The sequence below is a fragment of the Eschrichtius robustus genome, chromosome 17 (genome assembly GCF_028021215.1).
Source record: "Eschrichtius robustus isolate mEscRob2 chromosome 17, mEscRob2.pri, whole genome shotgun sequence".
Classification (NCBI taxonomy): Eukaryota; Metazoa; Chordata; class Mammalia; order Artiodactyla; family Eschrichtiidae; genus Eschrichtius; species Eschrichtius robustus.
The window spans coordinates 76,551,390-76,570,393 of NC_090840.1; the positions used below are offsets into that span (position 1 = coordinate 76,551,390).

Sequence of the window (19,004 nt, forward strand, 5' to 3'; positions counted from 1 at the left end):
GTATTGGTTTACAGGAATATTATCTATTAACATTATCCATTAATATTATTGTGCGCCAGGTACCTGACAAGCGCTCAATAAACGGCAGTTCTTAATGATGAGCCCGCTGTTTCCCAAGGTCAAGGACTAGGTCTTACTTATCTTTGCTTCCCAATAAACTTTGTATGGAAGAGATGACCAAGAAATGTCTGCGACGGGAGAAAAACTCAAATCGTGTCTTCGATGTAGTGCATCCAAAGACCAACGAAACCATCCGTGTTCTAAAAAAAATTAAACCTTTTTATTAGTATATTTATTTTATATATAAAAGAAATACAAAAAAAGAAACACAAAGAAAACGCTTTTATGGCAACTCGGACTTGTCGGTGCCTTCGGCTTGGGCTCCCGGCTCAGGCCCGCTGGGTGTCAGCAAAGTCCGCCGGTTGTAATGGCCCTTGATGATGCCCGTGTTGTTCTCGTTCAGCAGCTGCTTCTGCCTTTGCCTGTTGAGGGACTGGACGAGGCCCAGGACGACGGCGGCCAAGGAGTACTGCCCGGGCAGTCTTCTCGGCGGCAGGATGAATGGGTTGGGTTGGACTCTTCCCAGGAGAAAGTACGTTTTGATTTTTCCTTCCTGTTCACTGATGCCCTTCACATAGATCTCCCCTCGGTAGTCAAAGGCAAAGCCCTGGTCCTTCAGGATGAGATAGGTCTCCTCGGGGACCTGGATTCTGCCGCTGACTCCTGTGCTGTCCATTCGACTTGCCAGGTTCACGGTTTTGCCCCAAATGTCATACTGTGGTTTCTTAGCGCCGATAACGCCAGCTACCACTGAGCCGTGGCTGATGCCTGTGGGTGAGCCAGAGAAACAAGAGGTGAGAGAAGAGGGACGTCAAGGAAGGGGCCACTCCCTGCCTGGGATAGTGACCCTTAAATGAAGGATGTGATCTCTACGGATAAACTACAGGGTCCAGATCCAGCGTCAGTCACTTATTAGATGTGTGATCTGGGTTGGGTACTTAACAGATTTGGACCTCACTTTTCTCATCTGTCAAGTGGAAATAATTAAAGGAGGATGAGATGAGATGCTATAGATAAAGCCACTGGTATGTTACCAGACAACCAGTGAGTGCTCGAGAGACAATAATTATTACTCTCACATGGAAGCTGACTTGTCTTAGCCTACGGGATGGACAGGGCACTGATGTTGGGATGCTGGGACCACCTCTTGCCTCTGTTGTCACAGTGCCCTGAGAGCCTGGGCACACCTTTTCCTGCTCTGTCTTAGTCCACGTCCTCAGCATCATTCCCTGGGTCCATGGCAACAGCCTCCTAACACGCCTCCCTGGATCCCTGCTTGTCCTCCTGCAGACCATCCTCCACGCTGCTGCCGGAACCAGAGGGACGTTCTGATGCACATCTGATCAAGATACCACCCACTTCAACACCTGCCACAGCTCCTTTTGCCTATGGGGTAAAGCCCCGGCTCCTTAGGATCACAATCTAGGGTTTCTCAGAGCTGGCTCTTGCCTAACTCGCCAGCCTCATTTTTGTCACCACCCTCTCCCTCACCTTTGCACCGTATCCATACTGCACTGCTCGAGTTCCCCTAACCTGCTGGCATTTCCACCTCTGTGCCTTTGGCCCTGGCTTTCTCTCTGCTTGGACTGTCATTTACTCCCAATCCCACAGGTTATTTGGTAGATCACAATTTTAATACCTCCTCCTTTAGGAAATACAGACTTTTTAAAAGGAATGACAGTATTCCACTAAACACATTCATGGGCATGTATGTCTCCTTTTAATAGACTAAGGATTTCTCATTCGTTCTGCAAACATTGACTAGGCATCTACTATAAAGCAGACACTGTTCCAGGTATTGGGGATATGGTGGGAAAGAAAAAAGACATAGCCCCGGCCCTCATGGAGCTTACCTTCTACTGGGGAGAGACAGAAAATAATTTAAAAAATGCAATATAGTATCAGTGAATGATAAAGGTGATAAAGAAAAACCAATCAGGTTAAAGGGATAGAAAAATACAGGAGGGTGTATTTTGGAGTAGGGTGGTTAGGAAAGGCCTTTCTGAGCAGAGATCTAGAGAAAGTGATAGTATAAGCCATGCAGATATCTGGGTTAGATCATTCTAGGCAGAGGGAAAAGCAAGACACACACACATACACACACACACACACGTATAAGATAGAACTGACTGTGAACTTCGAGAAACAGCTCTTGCAGAATGCATGGGAATCACAAGGATGGACATTGCCCTAAAATTTGCAGAGCCCTTCCATAACCACTATCCCATTTGCATCTCTTCTTACTACTGTGAGGTAGGCAGGGGAGGTAATAATATAACTCCCAGTTCACACATGAGGAAACTGACACTCAGAGGGTTTAAACGACTTGCCCAAAGTCATAGAGCTGGTTACGGCAGACCCAAAACACAAAGTGAAAGGCCCAATCCCATTGGGAACATGATTTTCTAACCTCTGAACCATGCCAGGAGAATAATGTATCACACCAAGGGTTGGCCTTAATTCCAGCAACATCTCCTGAAATTACACAGCCTTTGTTCAAGGTTATAGTTCTGCTTTTTTATTCCCAGTTCAATCATGTATTCAATGATTTCAGAAAGGACATGTAAGGTTGTTGGAAGATCTGGAAACAAGCCCTGAGCACCCCATCCATAGATCAAAATATAAAAATAATCACTTATTTAGTCCAGTGAACAAAGGCATGTGGCATTCCTTAGATCTGACAAGTCAGGTATGGGTATTACTTGACCCTTTATACTTGAAAGCTGCTAAGGGAGAACCAAAAAAGTAAAATGGCATGCCAGCCAGAGGATATCTGACATGAGGACTGCCGTAACATTTGTTTTAGGCTGCACGCTGGCTGCCAGAATGTCACTGGTCTCAGTCAGGAAATCCTGTAGTCGCTGCCAGGATGACCATTTGGTTGTGTGATCGTAGGCTAGTTACTCCCCTTCTCTGGGCCTGAGTTTGCCCATCTGTAAAACGTGAATGTGGACTAGAGCAGGGGCTCTCAGACTATGCTTTAGGAGGCCCCCTCCAGACTCCGCAGAGATGCTGAAGAAATTAACAAGTTATACAAACTGCAAATGACTATTATCACATAGCCGTGACTGTTGTCACTTTGCACAAGGGTGTCCCTAAGCCCAAAGGAGGGTGAGCTGCGTGGCCAAGTGAAGAGCTATAAAGCTAACTGCCTGTCCCTGGCTCAAGTCGGCATGTGACATCCTCAGGAACAGAATCCTGCTTTCAGCTCAGGGTGTTATCCAGGAGAACGGGAGAGTAACGCATTGACCTCCAGTATCTGGTGACATAGAAGACGGGAGGAAACGACTGATTAGACAGCTACCTCTCTAATCAGGGCCTTGTGTGGGTGGGATTCTGGACAAGCTGGAGGAGAGGTAGCCGTGGTCTATCAGTTGCTTGGCATTTCTGCACACAGGCCAAAATCCTTCCACTGCTTCCAGCATCTTGAGTGCGAGGAAGCCCAGACAGGTCTGTCCTTGGCCAGGTCACACTAAATCTGCTGCATTTTGCGGGAAAAAGCTCCCCTGGCTTGATGCCCAGGGCACGGGAGGGCTCGATAGAGCAAGGCCAGACAGCTCGGTGGGTCCCTGAGGTGCCACACTTCCAGCTGCTACTCACCAATCCTGAGCTCAAAATTGTTGAAAGAATGCTTGTTGATCTCCTGTATGCTTTCGGTCAGGGCGAGAGAGAAGTCGGCCAGGGCGCACAGATGTTCCCACTTATCTTCACATTGCTGCAGCAAACATGAGAGAAGAGGTCATTCGATGGGGCAAACAGGAACATTTCTGCAGCAGGGGTCTGGTCTGTGTCCTACCTCACCCACACATGCCTTCAAGGGAAATAAGCAGGTGTGTGAGCCCTGTACACCTAAGTCATCAGAGTCCAGAAACACAGGGTACCAGGAAATTTGCTTCAGAGAGTGTAATATGTGTGACTCTCAGATTCCATTCCCCACCCCTACCCTTGTCTGTTCAAGTTGATGCTGTTCACGTGTGTGTGTGTGTGTGTGTGTGTGTGTGAGTGCACACTCTTATGTTCATATATGTGAGGTTTCCAATCTAGGAACCATGTCTATTTCCTTTGAAGTACTCACAGTGTCTGTTTAAGAGATGTTTCACATAGACATTTGCTCTCTGAACCTCAGTTTCCTCATCTATATAATGGGGATAAGCATAGTTGCCCTGCCTACCTCATGGGGACTGAATGAGGTTGTGTATGTGAAAGAATTCTGTGCCCCTCTAGAGCAGAGGTTGGCAGTCAGTAGAGGGCCAGATGGCAAGTATTTTAGGCTTTGTGGGCCGTGTGGTCTTTGTCATGACTACCCAACACTGCCATTTTAGCCAGAAAGGAGCCATAGGCAAAATATAAATGAATGCATGTGGCTGTGTTCCAATAAAACTTTATTTATGAAAACAGATGGTGGATACATCAGATCACCAATATAGCAGTTGGGATGATGGTCTATCAGTATTTCCAAACTGAAGTTATTTTTTAATCAATACTTCTAATGCTAGCATCCAGTGTTTACACGTTCTACCATTGCCACCACATCAAACTAAAACCTATACAATGTTAATTATTCACATTTAAATTTGTTTTTGGAGGTGGCGATGCTGAGAAGAAAATACTTAAAATTTTCATTAGAAGCTCCGAAGTCAATGAGGCCTTGAAATACAATATTCGATAAATGTTTGTGTATTTGTGCTTTGGGGGTATAATTTTAAATTATAACTACAATATATACTCTGGTTTAATTATACTTCATTAAATTACTTATATGAAAGAATCATATCTAGGTTTCAAAGATTCACTTACATATTCCTTGACAGCTACTGGCCCAGTACAAAATCCACATTTTCTATATTCACCCACACTGTTGCCAGCTGTACCTAACAATTCCCTTTTTTCAAAAAATTTATTTTATTAAAAAAGAATTTTTTAACATCTTTATTGGAGTATAATTGCTTTACATTGTTGTTAGTTTCTGCCGCACAACAAAGTGAATCAGCTATACGTATATATATATCCCCGTATCTCTTCCCTCTTGCGTCTCCCTCCCTCCCACCCTCCCTATCCCACCCCTCTAGGTGGTCACAAAGCACCGAGCTGGTCTCCCTGTGCTATGCGGCTGCTTCCCACTAGCTATCTATTTTACATTTGGTAGTGTATATATGTTCATGCCACTCTCTCACTTTGTCCCAGCTTACCCTTCCCCCTCCCCATGTCTTTAAGTCCATTCTCTGCGTCTGTGTCTTTATTCCTATCCTGCTTCTAGGTTCTTCAGAACCATTTTTTTTTTAGATTCCATGTATATGTGTTAGCATATGGTATTTGTTTTTCTCTTTCTGACTTACTTCACTCTGTTTGACAGATTCTAGGTCCACCCACCTCACTACAAATAACTCAGTTTCATTTCTTTTTATGGCTGAGTAATATTCCATTGTATATATGTGCCACATCTTCTTTATCCATTCAGCTGTTGATGGACACTTAGGTTGCTTCCATGTCCTGGCTATTGTAAATAGAGCTGCAATGAACATTGTGGTACATGACTCTTTTTGAATTATGGTCTTCTCAGGGTATATGCTCAGTAGTGGGATTGCTGGGTCGTATGGTAGTTCTATTTTTAGTTTTATAAGGAACCTCCATACTGTTCTCCATAGTGGCTGTATCAATTTACATTCCCACCAACAGTGCATGGGGGTTCCCTTTTCTCCACACCCTCTCCAGCATTTATTGTCTGCAGATTTTTTGATGATGGACATTCTGACTGGTGTGAGGTGATACCTCATTGTAGTTTTGATTTGCATTTCTCTAATGATTAGTAACGTTGAGCATCCTTTCATGTGTTTGTTGGCAATCTGTATATCTTCTTCAGAGAAATGTCTATTTAGGTCTTCTGCCCATTTTGGGATTGAGCTGTTTTTTGATATTGAGCTGCATGACCTGCTTGTATGTTTTGGAGATTAATCCTTTGTCAGTTGCTTCGTTTGCAAATATTTTCTCCCATTCTGAGGGTTGTCTTTTCATCTTGTTTACGGTTTCCTTTGCTGTGCAAAAGCTTTTAAGTTTCATGAGGTCCATTTGTTTATTTTTGTTTTTACTTCCATTTCTCTAGGAGGGAGGTGGGTCAAAAAGGATCTTGCTGTGATTTATGTCATAGAGTGTTCTGCCTATGTTTTCCTCTAAGAGTTTGATAGTGTCTGGCCTTCCATTTAGGTCTTTAATCCATTTTGAGTTTATTTTTGTGTATGGTGTTAGGGAGTGTTCTAATTTCATTCTTTTACACATAGCTGTCGAGTTTTCCCAGCACCACTTATTGAAGAGGCTGTCTTTTCTCCATTGTATATTCTTGCCTCCTTTATCAAAATTAAGGTGACCATATGTGCGTGGGTTTATCTCTGGGATTTCTCTCTTGTTCCATTGACCTATATTTCTGTTTTTGTGCCAGTACCATACTGTCTTGATGACTGTAGCTTTGTAGTATAGTGTGAAGTCAGGGAGCCTGATTCCTCCAACTCCATTTTTCTTTCTCAAGATTGCTTTGGTTATTCAGGGTCTTTTGTGTTTCCATACAAGTTGTGAAATTTTTTGTTCTAGTTCTGTGAAAAATGCCAGTGGTAATTTGATAGGGATTGCATTGAATCTGTAGGTTGCTTTGGGTAGTATAGTCATTTTCACAGTGTTGATTCTTCCAATCCAAGAACATGGTATATCTCCCCATCTGTTTGTATCATCTTTAATTTCTTTCACCAGTGTCTTATAATTTTCTGCATACAGGTCTTTTGTCTCCTTAGGTAGTTTTATTCCTAGGTATTTTATTCTTTTAGTTGCAATGGTAAATGGGAGTGTTTCCTTAATTTCTCTTTCAGATTTTCATCATTAGTGTATCGGAATGCAAGAGATTTCTGTGCATTAATTTTGTATCCTGCTACTTTACCAAATTCATTGATTAGCTTTAGTAGTTTTCTGGTAGCATCTTTAGGATTCTCTATGTATAGTATCATGTCATCTGCAAACAGTGACAGTTTTACTTCATCTTTTCTGATTTGGATTCCTTTTATTTCTTTTTCTTCTCTGATTGCTGTGGCTAAAACTTCCAAAACTAAGTTGAATAATAGTGATGAGAGTGGACAACCTTGTCTTACTCCTGATCTTAGTGGAAATGGTTTCAGTTTTTCACCATTGAGAACGATGTTGGCTGTGGGTTTGTCATATATGGTCTTTATTATGTTGAGATAAGTTCCCTCTATGCCTTCTTTCTGGAGAGTTTTTATCATAAATAGGTGTTGAATTTTGTCGAAACCTTTTTCTGCATCTACTGAGATTATCATATGGTTTTTATCCCTCAGTTTGTTAGTATGGTGTATCACATTGATTGATTTGCATATATTGAAGAATCCTTGCATTCCTGGGATAAACCCCACTTGATCATGGTGTATGATCCTTTTAATGTACTGCTGGATTCTGTTTGATAGTATTTTCTTGAGGATTTTTGCATCTATGTTCATCAGTGATATTGGCCTGTAGTTTTCTTTTTTTGTGACATCTTTGTCTGGTTTTGGTATCAGGGTGATGGTGGCCTCATAGAATGAGTTTGGGAGTGTTCCTTCCTCTGCTATATTTTGAGAAATATACTCCTTCTCCAGAGTTTGAGAAGGATAGGTGTTAGCTCTTCTCTAAATGTTTGATAGAATTTGCCTGTGAAGCCATCTGGTCCTGGGCTTTTGTTGGTTGGAAGATTTTTAATCACAGTCTCAATTTCAGTGCTTGTGATTGGTCTGTTGATATTTTCCATTTCTTCCTGGTTCAGTCTCGGAAGTTTCTGCTTTTCTAAGAATTTGTCCATTTCTTCCATGTTGTCCATTTTATTGGCATATAGTTGCTTGTAGTAACCTCTCATGATCCTTTGTATTTCTGCAGTGTCAGTTGTTACTTCTCCTTCTTCATTTCTAATTCTGTTGATTTGAGTCTTCTCCCTTTTCTTCTTGATGAGTCTGGCTAATGGTTTATCAATTTTGTTTATCTCCTCAAAGAACCAGCTTTTAGTTTTATTGATCTTTGCGATCATTTCCTTCATTTCTTTTTCATTTATTTCTGATCTGATCTTTATGATTTCTTTCCTTCTGTTAACTTTGGGGTTTTCTTGTTCTCCTTTCTCTAATTGCTTTAGGTGTAAGGTTAGGTTGTTTGAGATTTTTCTTGTTTTCTGAGGTAGGATTGTGTTGCTACCAACTTCCCTCTTAGAACTGCTTTGCTGCATCCCATAGGTTTTGGGTTGTCGTGTTTTCAATGTCATTTGTTTCTAGGTATTTTTTAATCTCCTCTTTGATTTCTTCAGTGATCTCTTTGTTATTTAGTAGTGTATTGTTTACCCTCCATGTGTTTGTATTTTTTACAGATTTTTTCCTGTAATTGATATCTAGTGTCATAGCATTGTGGTCGGAAAAGATACTTGACGTGATTTCAATTTTCTTAAATTTACCAAGGCTTGATTTGTGACCCAAGATATGATCTATCCTGGAGAATGTTCCATGAGCACTTGAGAAGAAAATGTATTCTGTTGTGTTTGGATGAAATGTCCGATAAATATCAATCAAGTCCATCTTGTTTAATGTATCATTTAAAGCTTGTGTTTCCTTATTTGTGTTCATTTTGGATGATCTGTCCATTGGTGAAAGTGGGGTGTTAAAGTCCCCTACTACTATTGTGCTACTGTCGATTTCCCCTTTTATGGCTGTTAGCATTTGCCTTATGTATTGAGGTGCTCCTATGTTGGATGCATAAATATTTACACTTGTTATATCTTCTTGGATTGATCCCTTGATCATTATGTAGTGTCCTTCTTTGTCTCTTGTAATAGTCTTTATTTTAAAGTCAATTTTGTCTGATATGAGAATTGCTACTCCAGCTTTCTTTTGATTTCCATTTGCATGGAATATCTTTTTCCATCCCCTCACTTTCAGTCTGTTTGTGTCCCTCGGTCTGAAGTGGGTCTCTTGTAGACAGCATATATATGGGTCTTGTCTTTGTATCCATTCAGCCAGTCTATGTCTTTGGGTTGGAGCATTTAATCCATTTACATTTAAGGTAATTATCGATATGTATGTTCCTATTACCATTTCCTTAATTGTTTTGAGTTTGTTATTGTAGGTCTTTCCCGTCTCTTGTGTTTCCTGCCCAGAGAAGTTCCTTTAGCATTTGTTGTAAAGCTGGTTTGGTGGTGCTGAATTCTCTTTACTTTTACTTGTCTGTAAAGGTTTTAATTTCTCCATCGAATCTGAATGAGATCCTTACTGGGTAGAGTCATCTTGGTTGTAGGTTTTTCCCTTTCATCACTTCAAATATGTCCTGCCCCTCCCTTCTGGCTTGCTGAGTTTCTGCTGAAAGATCAGCTGTTAACCTTATGCGGATTCCCTTGTATGTTATTTGTTGCTTTTCCCTTGCTGCTTTTAATATTTTTTGTTTGTATTTAATTTTTGATAGTTTAATCAATATGTGTCTTGGCGTGTTTCTCCTTGGATTTATCCTGTATGGGACTCACTGCATTTCCTGGACTTGACTATTTCCTTTCCCATATTAGGGAAGTTTTCAACTCTAATCTCTTCCAATATTTTCTCAGTCCCTTTCTTTTTCTCTTCTTCTTCTGGGACTCCTGTAATTCGAATGTTGGTGTGTTTAATGTTGTCCCAGAGGTCTCTGAGACTGTCCTCAATTCTTTTCATTCTTTTTTCTTTATTCTGCTCTGCTGTAGTTATTTCCAATATTTTATCTTCCAGGTCACTTATCTGTTCTTCTGCCTCAGTTATTCTGCTATTGATTCCGTCTAGAGAATTTTTAATTTCATTTATTGTGCTGTTCATCATTGTTTGTTTGCTCTTTAGTTCTTCTAGGTCCTTGTTAAACGTTTCTTGTATTTTCCCCATTCTATTTCGAAGATTTTGGATCATCTTTACTATCATTACTCTGAATTCTTTTTCAGGTAGACTGCCAATTTCCTCTTCATTTGTTTGGTCTGGTGGGTTTTTACCTTGTTCCTTCATCTGCTGTGTATTTCTCTGTCTTCTCATTTTGCTTTACTTACTGTGTTTGGGGTCTCTTTTTCACAGGCTGCAGGTTCGTAGTTCCCATTGTTTTTGCTGTCTGCCCCCAGTGCGTAAGGTTGGATCGGGGGTTGTGTAGGCTTCCTGGTGGAGGGGACTGGTGCCTGTGTTCTGGTGGATGAGGCTGGATCTTGTCTTTCTGGTGGGCAGGACTGCGTCGGTGGTGTGTTTTAGGGTGTCTGTGACCTTATTATGATTTTAGGCAGCCTCTCTGCTAATGGGTGGGGTTGTGTTCCTCTCTTGCTAGTTGTTTGGCATAGGGTTGTCTAGCACTGTGGCTTGCTGTTCGTTGAGCGGAGCTGGGTCTTAGCGTTGAGACAGAGATCTCTGGGTGAGCTCTCGCCAATTGATATTACATGGAGCAGGGAGGTGTCTGGTGGTCCAAAGTACTGAACTCAGCTCTCCCACCTCAGAGGCTCAGGCCTGACACCTGGCCGGAGCACCAAGACCCTGTCAGCCACGTGGCTAGGTATGTGGGGAGTTTCTTGCCTTTTGGGAGGTCTGAGGTCCTCTGCCAGCGTTCAGTAGGTGTTCTGCAGGAGTTGTTCCACATGTAGATGTATTTTTGATGTATTTGTGAGGAGGAAGGTGATCTCCAAGTCTTACTCCTCCGCCATCTTGAATGTCCTCCACAATTCCCTTTTTGATCACATTTCACTTCCTTTCTACAAGTTCTAACCATGCCCACCATTTAAGAACTGATTTAACTGTCATTACTTTTTGATAGTATTTTTATTGTAAAATATAAACCTATTTGTATATTTTTAACACTGGAAATATTTGACAAAGCTCAGATTCTTTACCACAGTAATAAAGTCATTTTAATGAACTTGTTGTATAATGATTTAACTCTCCCTAATTGTTAAACATTTACTAAGCAGGACTAACCAAGTCTTCAATAGATAGTACTGTTACATATATGCTGTGCCTATAAAGATATGGCATAATGGTAATATCTAGAATATCAGTGTGTCTATTTGAGAGGACCATTGCTGAAAAGAGATATTTCACATTTTCTTGGTATAGGATTTGAAATGTGTAGCAATTTGCAATGAAATTTGTCATTAAAGGCAAAAATATCACCAATCCTTTTTGTAATTTGGAAGCACTTAGGTCATTCTCTATATATTATTATACTTCTTTGCTCTCCCAACTCTTTGCTTACATTTTTTAGCTTAGACTGCACACTGGCCTGCAACTGTTAATTTACGTCTCTGCCAGTCCCTAGCTTGTGAATAACATAAGGGCAAAATATGATTTACTCATCTTTGGGTCCTGAGTTACTGGCACACCTATAGAGTTCAGACAACCCTTGCATTTTATAAGAATGTTTAAATTTAAAGAGGTTAAGTGATTTGCCTCAGAAAATATAACTGCATGTTGACAACAACAAAAAACAGAAACAAACAAACAAACAAAAAAACAGATGGTGGACTGGATTTGGCCTGGGGGATGTCTTTCTGGACCCCTGTGACAGAGTGATGTGCACATGTACCTAATGACTATCAAGGGTTTCTTCTCAGATAGTCTTGGAATAGTTCTAGGTTTTTAGTTGGAAAGCGAGCAAAGAAGGATGAGAGGGAATGAGGATTCCTCTCCCTGGCAGCTTATGCCCATTTCCATAGAGCATTTATGGAGGACCTGCCAGGTGCAAGGCTTTGTGTGGCTAGCATGACTCTATCTCAGGTAATTCATCCACGGCCCCTGGCAGGTGGATGTTAGTTTCCCACTTAACACTAGTGTCTGGCACAGTCACCTCTCAAAAAAGCAGAGCTATTATTATTATTTAATTAATAATAGCAGAGCTATTAATATTACTTTTGGAGGAGAAAACAAAAGTAAGAATAAAACAGGTTGGGATCAGGGATTTAGTAACACCCGCAACTAAATCATAACCAGGGTATTTCTTGGTCCTGATTTTGTTCATCAAGTGAACAGCGAGGTTCAGAATGAAGCCTAGAGGCTTCTCAATCATAAAGAAGCATCAGTGCACCCAGTAGAGCCTGCTTACCTCGGGAGCAAAGGTACCGCACACACCTAGAATATCCACTTCATCGGATTTTCTCCCTACCTGTCCCCAGGTTTCCTGGTGATGACAGCCCCACCACCTTCAGCGACCTGACCAGAGTGAGGTCTCTGCCATAGGCTGTGGCTGAGTCCAAAGCATTCCTTTACCTGTTTGTCAGGTGACAGGCCTGACACGGCCATGTAGGTGCTGCCGATGGTCTTAATCTTTTCAATGTCTTGAAACCGGTCTTCACCAAGCAGCTGAAACAGATCCAGGCAACAGTGTCAGTCCTGGTATTTGTGCTTCCAGCAGCCTGGGGCTCCCGGAAACAGGCCCCTGGCTCACAGTGAGGACCACCTCGGACTGGCTGAGCATCCTTGAGGTAGCCACTTTTCTCTCTGAGAATCAAACATTCAGGTTCTCAACAGATCTTTATTGAGCACCTGCTAAGTGCCAAGTGCCGAGATGGGTGTGACCAGATACTCTTTAAGGACTAGATCTGTTTCTAAGAATCTTTGAAATAAACAAAGCTATCTTACTAGTTTAAAGAAGAAATTGCCAATATTCCCAAATCCATCAACACATCCTTTTGGCTTTACTCTCAGCATGTATTTAAAAATCTTAGCATTTCCTTCCAGTACCCTGGTCTAAGCCACCATTAGTTTACACCTGGTTATTGTATTGCAATAACGTACCTAATCCCAATCCTTACCTCCACACTCCCAGCATGGCAGCCAGAGTGATCCTGTTTAAATGTAAGTCAGACCATGTCCCTGCTCTGTGGCTTCCCGTTCTACTCAGGGTCAAAGCCAGAGTCTTCACCATGCCCTGCAAGACCTGCCATGCCCTGTCCCCTTCGCTCACTCTGTTCCAGCCACACTGACCTCCTTGCTGCTCCTAACAAGCCAGGCCTGTTTCTGCCTCAGGACCTTTGCATTTGCTGTTCCCCTGTTGGGATGCTCTTCCTTCAGACAATTACATTGCTCATCCCTCACCTCTTCCAGGTCTTTCCTCAAATGTCATCCCAGTGGGGTCTTGCTGATCACCCCATGCAAAACTGAACACAATATCCTGTCCCCACATACATATTCTCATCTTCTTCCTGCTTTATCTTCTCTCCTTAGCACTTATCCCTGACTGTGCTTATTTATTGTCATCTTTCCTACTAAAATGTAAAATTCCTGGAGGCAGGTATTTTTGCCTGTCGTATTTACTACTCAGCACCTAGACAGAGCCTAGCACACAGTAGGGATGAATGAATACCTGTATGGAAGAATGGGTACCATCCTTGCCATTTCCTCCATCCTCACCTACAGTTTGGATTTTAATGCTAAGGAAGGGAAACCTTGGTCTCTTTTTTTTTTTTTTTTTAACATCTTTATTGGAGTATAATTGCTTTACAATGGTGTGTTAGATTCTGTTTTATAACAAAGTGAATCAGTTATACATATACATATGTTCCCATATCTCTTCCCTCTTGCGTCTCCCTCCCTCCCACCCTCCCAATCCCACCCCTCTAAAACCTTGGTCTCTTATTTGGCAACTGTGCTAAGAGAATGATGCTCTCTCTGCTTGTCCCCCACCCCAAAAGTCCATGTCTTAGTCCCTGGAACCTGTGGATATGTCACCTGACATAGTAAAAAGGACTTTGCAGATGTGATTAAGTGAATGATTTTGTGATGGGGCAATTTCTTGGGTTATCTGTGTGGGCTTGAAATAGGGAAGAACAAATCTGACTCCATATCAGATCCATTTCTTTTACTTTAACCTTTGTATTCTATTGCTTTTGCTATAAGTTAATCACTAAAGTGATGCTGCCTATAGGCTTAAAGTATACATAATGGCCCATCTCCAGGAACCCTGCGTCTCATGCCTGAGGGTTAAGCTAAAATACCTTACTTTAAGCTCACAGGAATCATCCTGACCAGGCCCACCTATGAATGGCTGCAGGAAAGAGGAAATTAACACATCCCCTCCAGAGTCTGGCTGGAACCAGGACATATGCAACAACGTACTGCTTTATTTTCTTTTTACTTTGCCTCCTCACTTCCCCCTCTTTCTTCTATAAAAGAAACTAGCATCCAAACCCAGGCAAGATGGTTCTTTAGGACACTAGTCCACCACCTTCTCTGTCTGCTGGCTTTCTGAATAAAGTCGCTATTCCTTGTCCCAGCAACACGTCTCTCAATTTATTGGCCTGTCGTGTGGCAAGCAGTATGAACTTGGACTCAGTAACGGGCTCAATGTAATCACAAGGGTCCTTGTAAGTGAAAGAGGAAGGCAGGAGGCAGAGAAGATGTGACGGAGGAAGCAGAAGTCAGAGTGATATGATTGCTGGCTTTAAAGACAGAGAAAGGGGCCACAAGCCAAGCAGGAGAGGGGCCTTTAGAAGCTGGAAAAGGCAAAGAAAGAATTCTCCCCTGGAGCTTCCAGAAGCAACACTGCCTTGCTGACACCTTGGTTAGCCCCGTGAGATCCATTCTGGATTCTGACCTCTAATCTATAAGAGGATGAATTGCTGTTATTTCAAGCCACTAACTTTGTGGTCATTTGTTACAGCAGCCGTGGGAAGCTAATTCAGCAACTATTCGCTGAGCTTCTACAATGTCTGATGAACAAGACACATGAGGTCCTAGCCATCACGGAACCAACAGCCCAGGCAGGGGTGTCAGATGTTAGATAAATCATCACACTAACATGTGTCCTGGCTCAATTTTAGTAAAGTTTATGGTGGAAACATACCGGGAGCAGGAATAAAGAGGATGGATGATTTTGATAAAATCTGGAGGATCTGGGACGGCTTCCCTGAGTAAGTGATTTCCAATTTCAGTTGTAAAGAGTGAGGGGGTTTTTTTCTAGCCGTGGAGCTTGTGTAGTAGGAGGTGGGGAGCATGGAAAGGGTTGGCAGGAGCGTCCAGACATGCCTTTGGCTGCCCAGCCCCCTCCCTCTGCCTGCCTACAGCTGCACTTCCCCAGGTTCCTGGCGGAACGTGGAACTCTTCCTTCCTCTCCTCTCTTTGGAACTACTCGGCTGAGGGCCAGTTTCAGGTCCAGGCAAGGCTACCTCCTTTTCAGAAGTTGATCAGGAGGCAGCAAGAGGCTTTGCTCTTTCATTTACTAACCACATGGCAACTCTGTCCACTCTCTAGCTAAAAGCCTCTGGAGTCACAGTGGGGTTCCTAATCAGCCCCTTGTTCATCCTCTAGCCCGCGTGGAGCCCCGAGATGTGAGAGGGCTCTTCAGCCTTCGATGAGGCCGGGGTGGGGGCGGGCGGTGAGGAGCCCTGGTGCTGGGCTATTGCAAACCCAGTCCTGGAGCATGTGCTCCGTGCAATGTTCAGCCTTCCCCGGAGCCAAGTTCCTGTGGCAACGGCATCAGCAAGAAGAGCGGTATGGTTACTGAAGGATGTCTGGCTGGAGCTTAGTGGGGGCAGAATCTAGAGGGTCTCTTTTGACCCAAAGAAAGAAGGCAGGTCCGGGTGACCCAAGGACCCACGTGAGAAAGGCTGACAGTGCTTGGGGTTGGCAAGCCAGGGAAAGCCTTTTCTCCCCCCCTTCCTGTTGACTACATTCTCTTCTTTCTTCCTTCTCCTCTGCTTCCTGTCTTCTTCTTCCTCCCCTTTGCCCCTCTTCTTTTTCTTCCTCCTTCTCGTCTCTGCCTCTCCTCTCTCTCCTCTTTCAGCTCTTCCCCATCTCTCCTTTTTCCTCCTCCTGGTCTAGAGCTCAGCCTCCTGGACCAATTCCTTCTCTAAGCCCCTCCAACTTCCCTCTGCAAACACCCATCTCTACCACTAGGGGCGCTGTCCCCCATCTCTTTATTGGGAAGACTCGAGGGTATCTATCGATACAATTTGGGGCACCAAGATACAGACTTACTTCAAATTTATTTATTTCAGTTTAAAAACATGCAAGTGAGAACTTTTGGGTTATGGGGTGCTATAGATTTTAAAATAACACAAAGCTTGGTGTCTCAACCTTCAGTCAGATTGATCTTTTTAATAGAGCTACTATTTAAAAAAAAATTTTTGGAAGTATGTTTTGGATGGGACTAGCCCATCATCACCTTACTATTTGCCAGGTGGTTTCTGTCTCCTATGAGTTAATTAGTTGACTGGTCACTTTAGTAAGCATCTGTTATAAGCATCTCTTGTGCTCTAGGCACAGTAGGAGGGCCTGGGGACTTAACAGAATACATAAGAGTATAATTTCTATCTTCACGAGTTAATGGCTTAGCACAGAGAATGGGATAAAGGTACCATTACCACAGAATCACCCTCCATTCTCCACATTGAAAGGCCCTCTATACACGTGTACTTACCATGGACTCCTTGTGTAAAGGGAACTCATAGTCACTCTGTCTCTCACTGGACTGTGAATCCATGAAAGGCAAGAAGTGACTGTGTCTTATTTATCTTGACTCCCATCCTCATTCCTAGGACAACTAAAACGGCCATTGTTGAGTTTATGACTTCAAAACCAGCACCATGAAATGCCAGTTAAGTGAAGATCAATGCACATGGTGATTAAAAATCAAAGCAGGATGGCGGACCTGGGTTCAAAACTTGGCTTTGCTACTTAGTGGTGTGTGACAGTGGGCCCTCTTGGTGTCTCTGAATCTCAGCTTTGCTTATTTATAAAATGAAGGCTAATAACTCCTACCCTGTGGATTTGGTGTGAGGGAAAAACAACAACTAAATGTTATCTATGGAAAAAGTCAACATGTGGTAGACACCTGTGGAGATTAGTAAGAGGGGTCTCTGCCCCAGAACTAAGAGGCAGATTTGTAAACTGAAGGGTTTCATGCTCTATGATGGAAGATTTTTCAGAGTTTAAGTTTTTCATTGAAAAAAGGGTGACAACATTTACCTGGGTAGAGGGGGGATTAGAAGAGGCTTCACAAGTAAAGGTGATGTTTGAATTGACTGTTACATGAGTACTATGTTTTCTGCTGGCTGTGGAGCCAAGGGAGAGAGGACGGGGTGCGGTGAAGGTGGCATGATTTCTAGGTGGAAAGAGCAGTCTGTGAAATGGCCAGGTGGGCTTGTGATGGCTTCTAAGTAGTGAGATGGTGCTGGATGGTGGATCAGGTGGCATATGGTGGGAGGTAAGGCTGGAGAGGATACAGGAGCAGTACGTGCAAAGCCTCGGTGGCCTTCTGAGGAACTGGCAAAGGGAGACACCAATGGATTTTGGGTTTCAAGAGAATGTGACAAAATACTCCAGCTTTTGGTGGTTGGTGATGGTCAGATGCAGGAGGGTGAATGGAAAGATGACTGTGGTCATCCAGGTGAGAAACAATATGGCCTAAAGCAAGACAAGGGCAGCTTTGACTGTGAGATGGTGAGGGGCAGATCTGAGGGCTATTCAGAAGAAGGACTCCACAGGACCCTCTAGATGGAAGGTGGGGATTAAGGGAAGGAACTTTGTTTAGGGTGATGGAGTAGATGCCGTTGGTACCCAACTCAGCTCTCCTTTATGGGGCCATCCTCCAGGCTGCCATCAGGGCTGGCTGCTGGCAATGTATTGCTGTACCCATTTTTCGGGAAGAGCCCTGGAAGCCCCCTGGCTGGCAATGCCTGGGAGATCACACATACCCACCAGGGCAGCCCATGGCCAATGGCTGACCAATACAGGTGTACAAAAGCCATGCCTCAATGGCGACCACTCTGTGGTACCACTGATACTCCTGAGCTCCCTGGGGGATCAGGCTGAGGAGGCTAGACATTAGCTGAACCCACCTTTTTGCTTGGCTTCTTCCCTGGCATTTTCTCAATTACTCACTAACTTCCCATCTCAGGTTTAGGCATGTGGATGGACACAGGATTTCCTACTTCAAGCTGGGGGGTGAGGAGGGGAAGACCCACTCCTGCAAAGTCTATTAATGTAAATAAAGTTCAGCATGAGCATCCCCCTTGTTCCTGGAAACTGGAAGAAGAAAGTACCATCTGGGGTATGTTTATATTTTGATTAGGTCTCTGACCAAATGCTAATTGATGGTTTTATCTTTGGTAATTTGAGCAGATGGAGAAATGTCCCCATCAGTGCCCAGTCTCTGTGATGCCACTGCCTGCGTAGCACTGGCCTCCGATCAAGTCCTGCTTTTGCCATTTGCTACTTACGTGACCTTGGGTTAAGTTTCCAGCCTCTTTGAAGCTTACATTCCTGATCCTCCAGGAGCGAAGACAGGGTTTATCTTGTGTGATAATTGTGTTAACTAGATTAGATGATGCATGTTTGTGTTTACAATGCAGTCTGGAATTCTTTAAGTGCAGAAATCGGTTACAATGAACAACACAATGCTATGACAACACGGATGCTTATTTGTGATTGTAAATTTCTCAGGCTTCTGTTTACCTCATCGAAGTCGGCAATGATCTCATTCAGCAGGCGTAGGCATTCCACTCCTTGGTTGTTCATTTCAGTCTGAGAGTAGAAGTCTGCAAACCCTGGGATGGAGGCAAACATCACCCCAACGGCATCATAGGATTGAGAATACAGCTCCTGGACAGAGAGGCACACAGAGGGAGCCAGAAACAGTCATCAGAGGTGAGGGTCTGCCGTGATGCTCTCTGTGTGTACTTGCACCTGCAGGCATTCCCAGGTACCCACAGAGAGGACAGAGAACGGGGGCTCTGACACCATCTCATCGACACCTTAACGTCATCACCATGTGGACTGCGACCATTGAAAATTCATGGTCTCCAGCCTCAGTTGGGCTCAGAGTTCTGCCTGCCCATCATTCCGTCCTTGGTCAGCTTCCTTTTCTGTTCTCCCCGGTGGCTAGTCCCAACACACACCACTCTCCTTAACTTCCCTGTGCACTTGATTCCCCTCAGTAGATGATCTTGTCTC

General features: G+C 43.3%; 1 protein-coding gene across 1 annotated transcript in view; it reads right to left on the minus strand.

The window, feature by feature from the left end:
- Positions 1-343: 343 nt before the first annotated feature.
- Positions 344-19,004, minus strand: part of ADCY8 (adenylate cyclase 8) — a 235,889-nt gene continuing 217,228 nt past the window's right edge. The window contains exons 15-18 of the mRNA XM_068525423.1: positions 18,507-18,653; positions 12,321-12,413; positions 3,661-3,775; positions 344-828 (exon numbers count right to left, since the gene is read on the minus strand). Coding sequence (XP_068381524.1) covers positions 344-828; positions 3,661-3,775; positions 12,321-12,413; positions 18,507-18,653 — 840 coding nt within the window. The remainder of the gene's footprint in view (positions 829-3,660; positions 3,776-12,320; positions 12,414-18,506; positions 18,654-19,004) is intronic.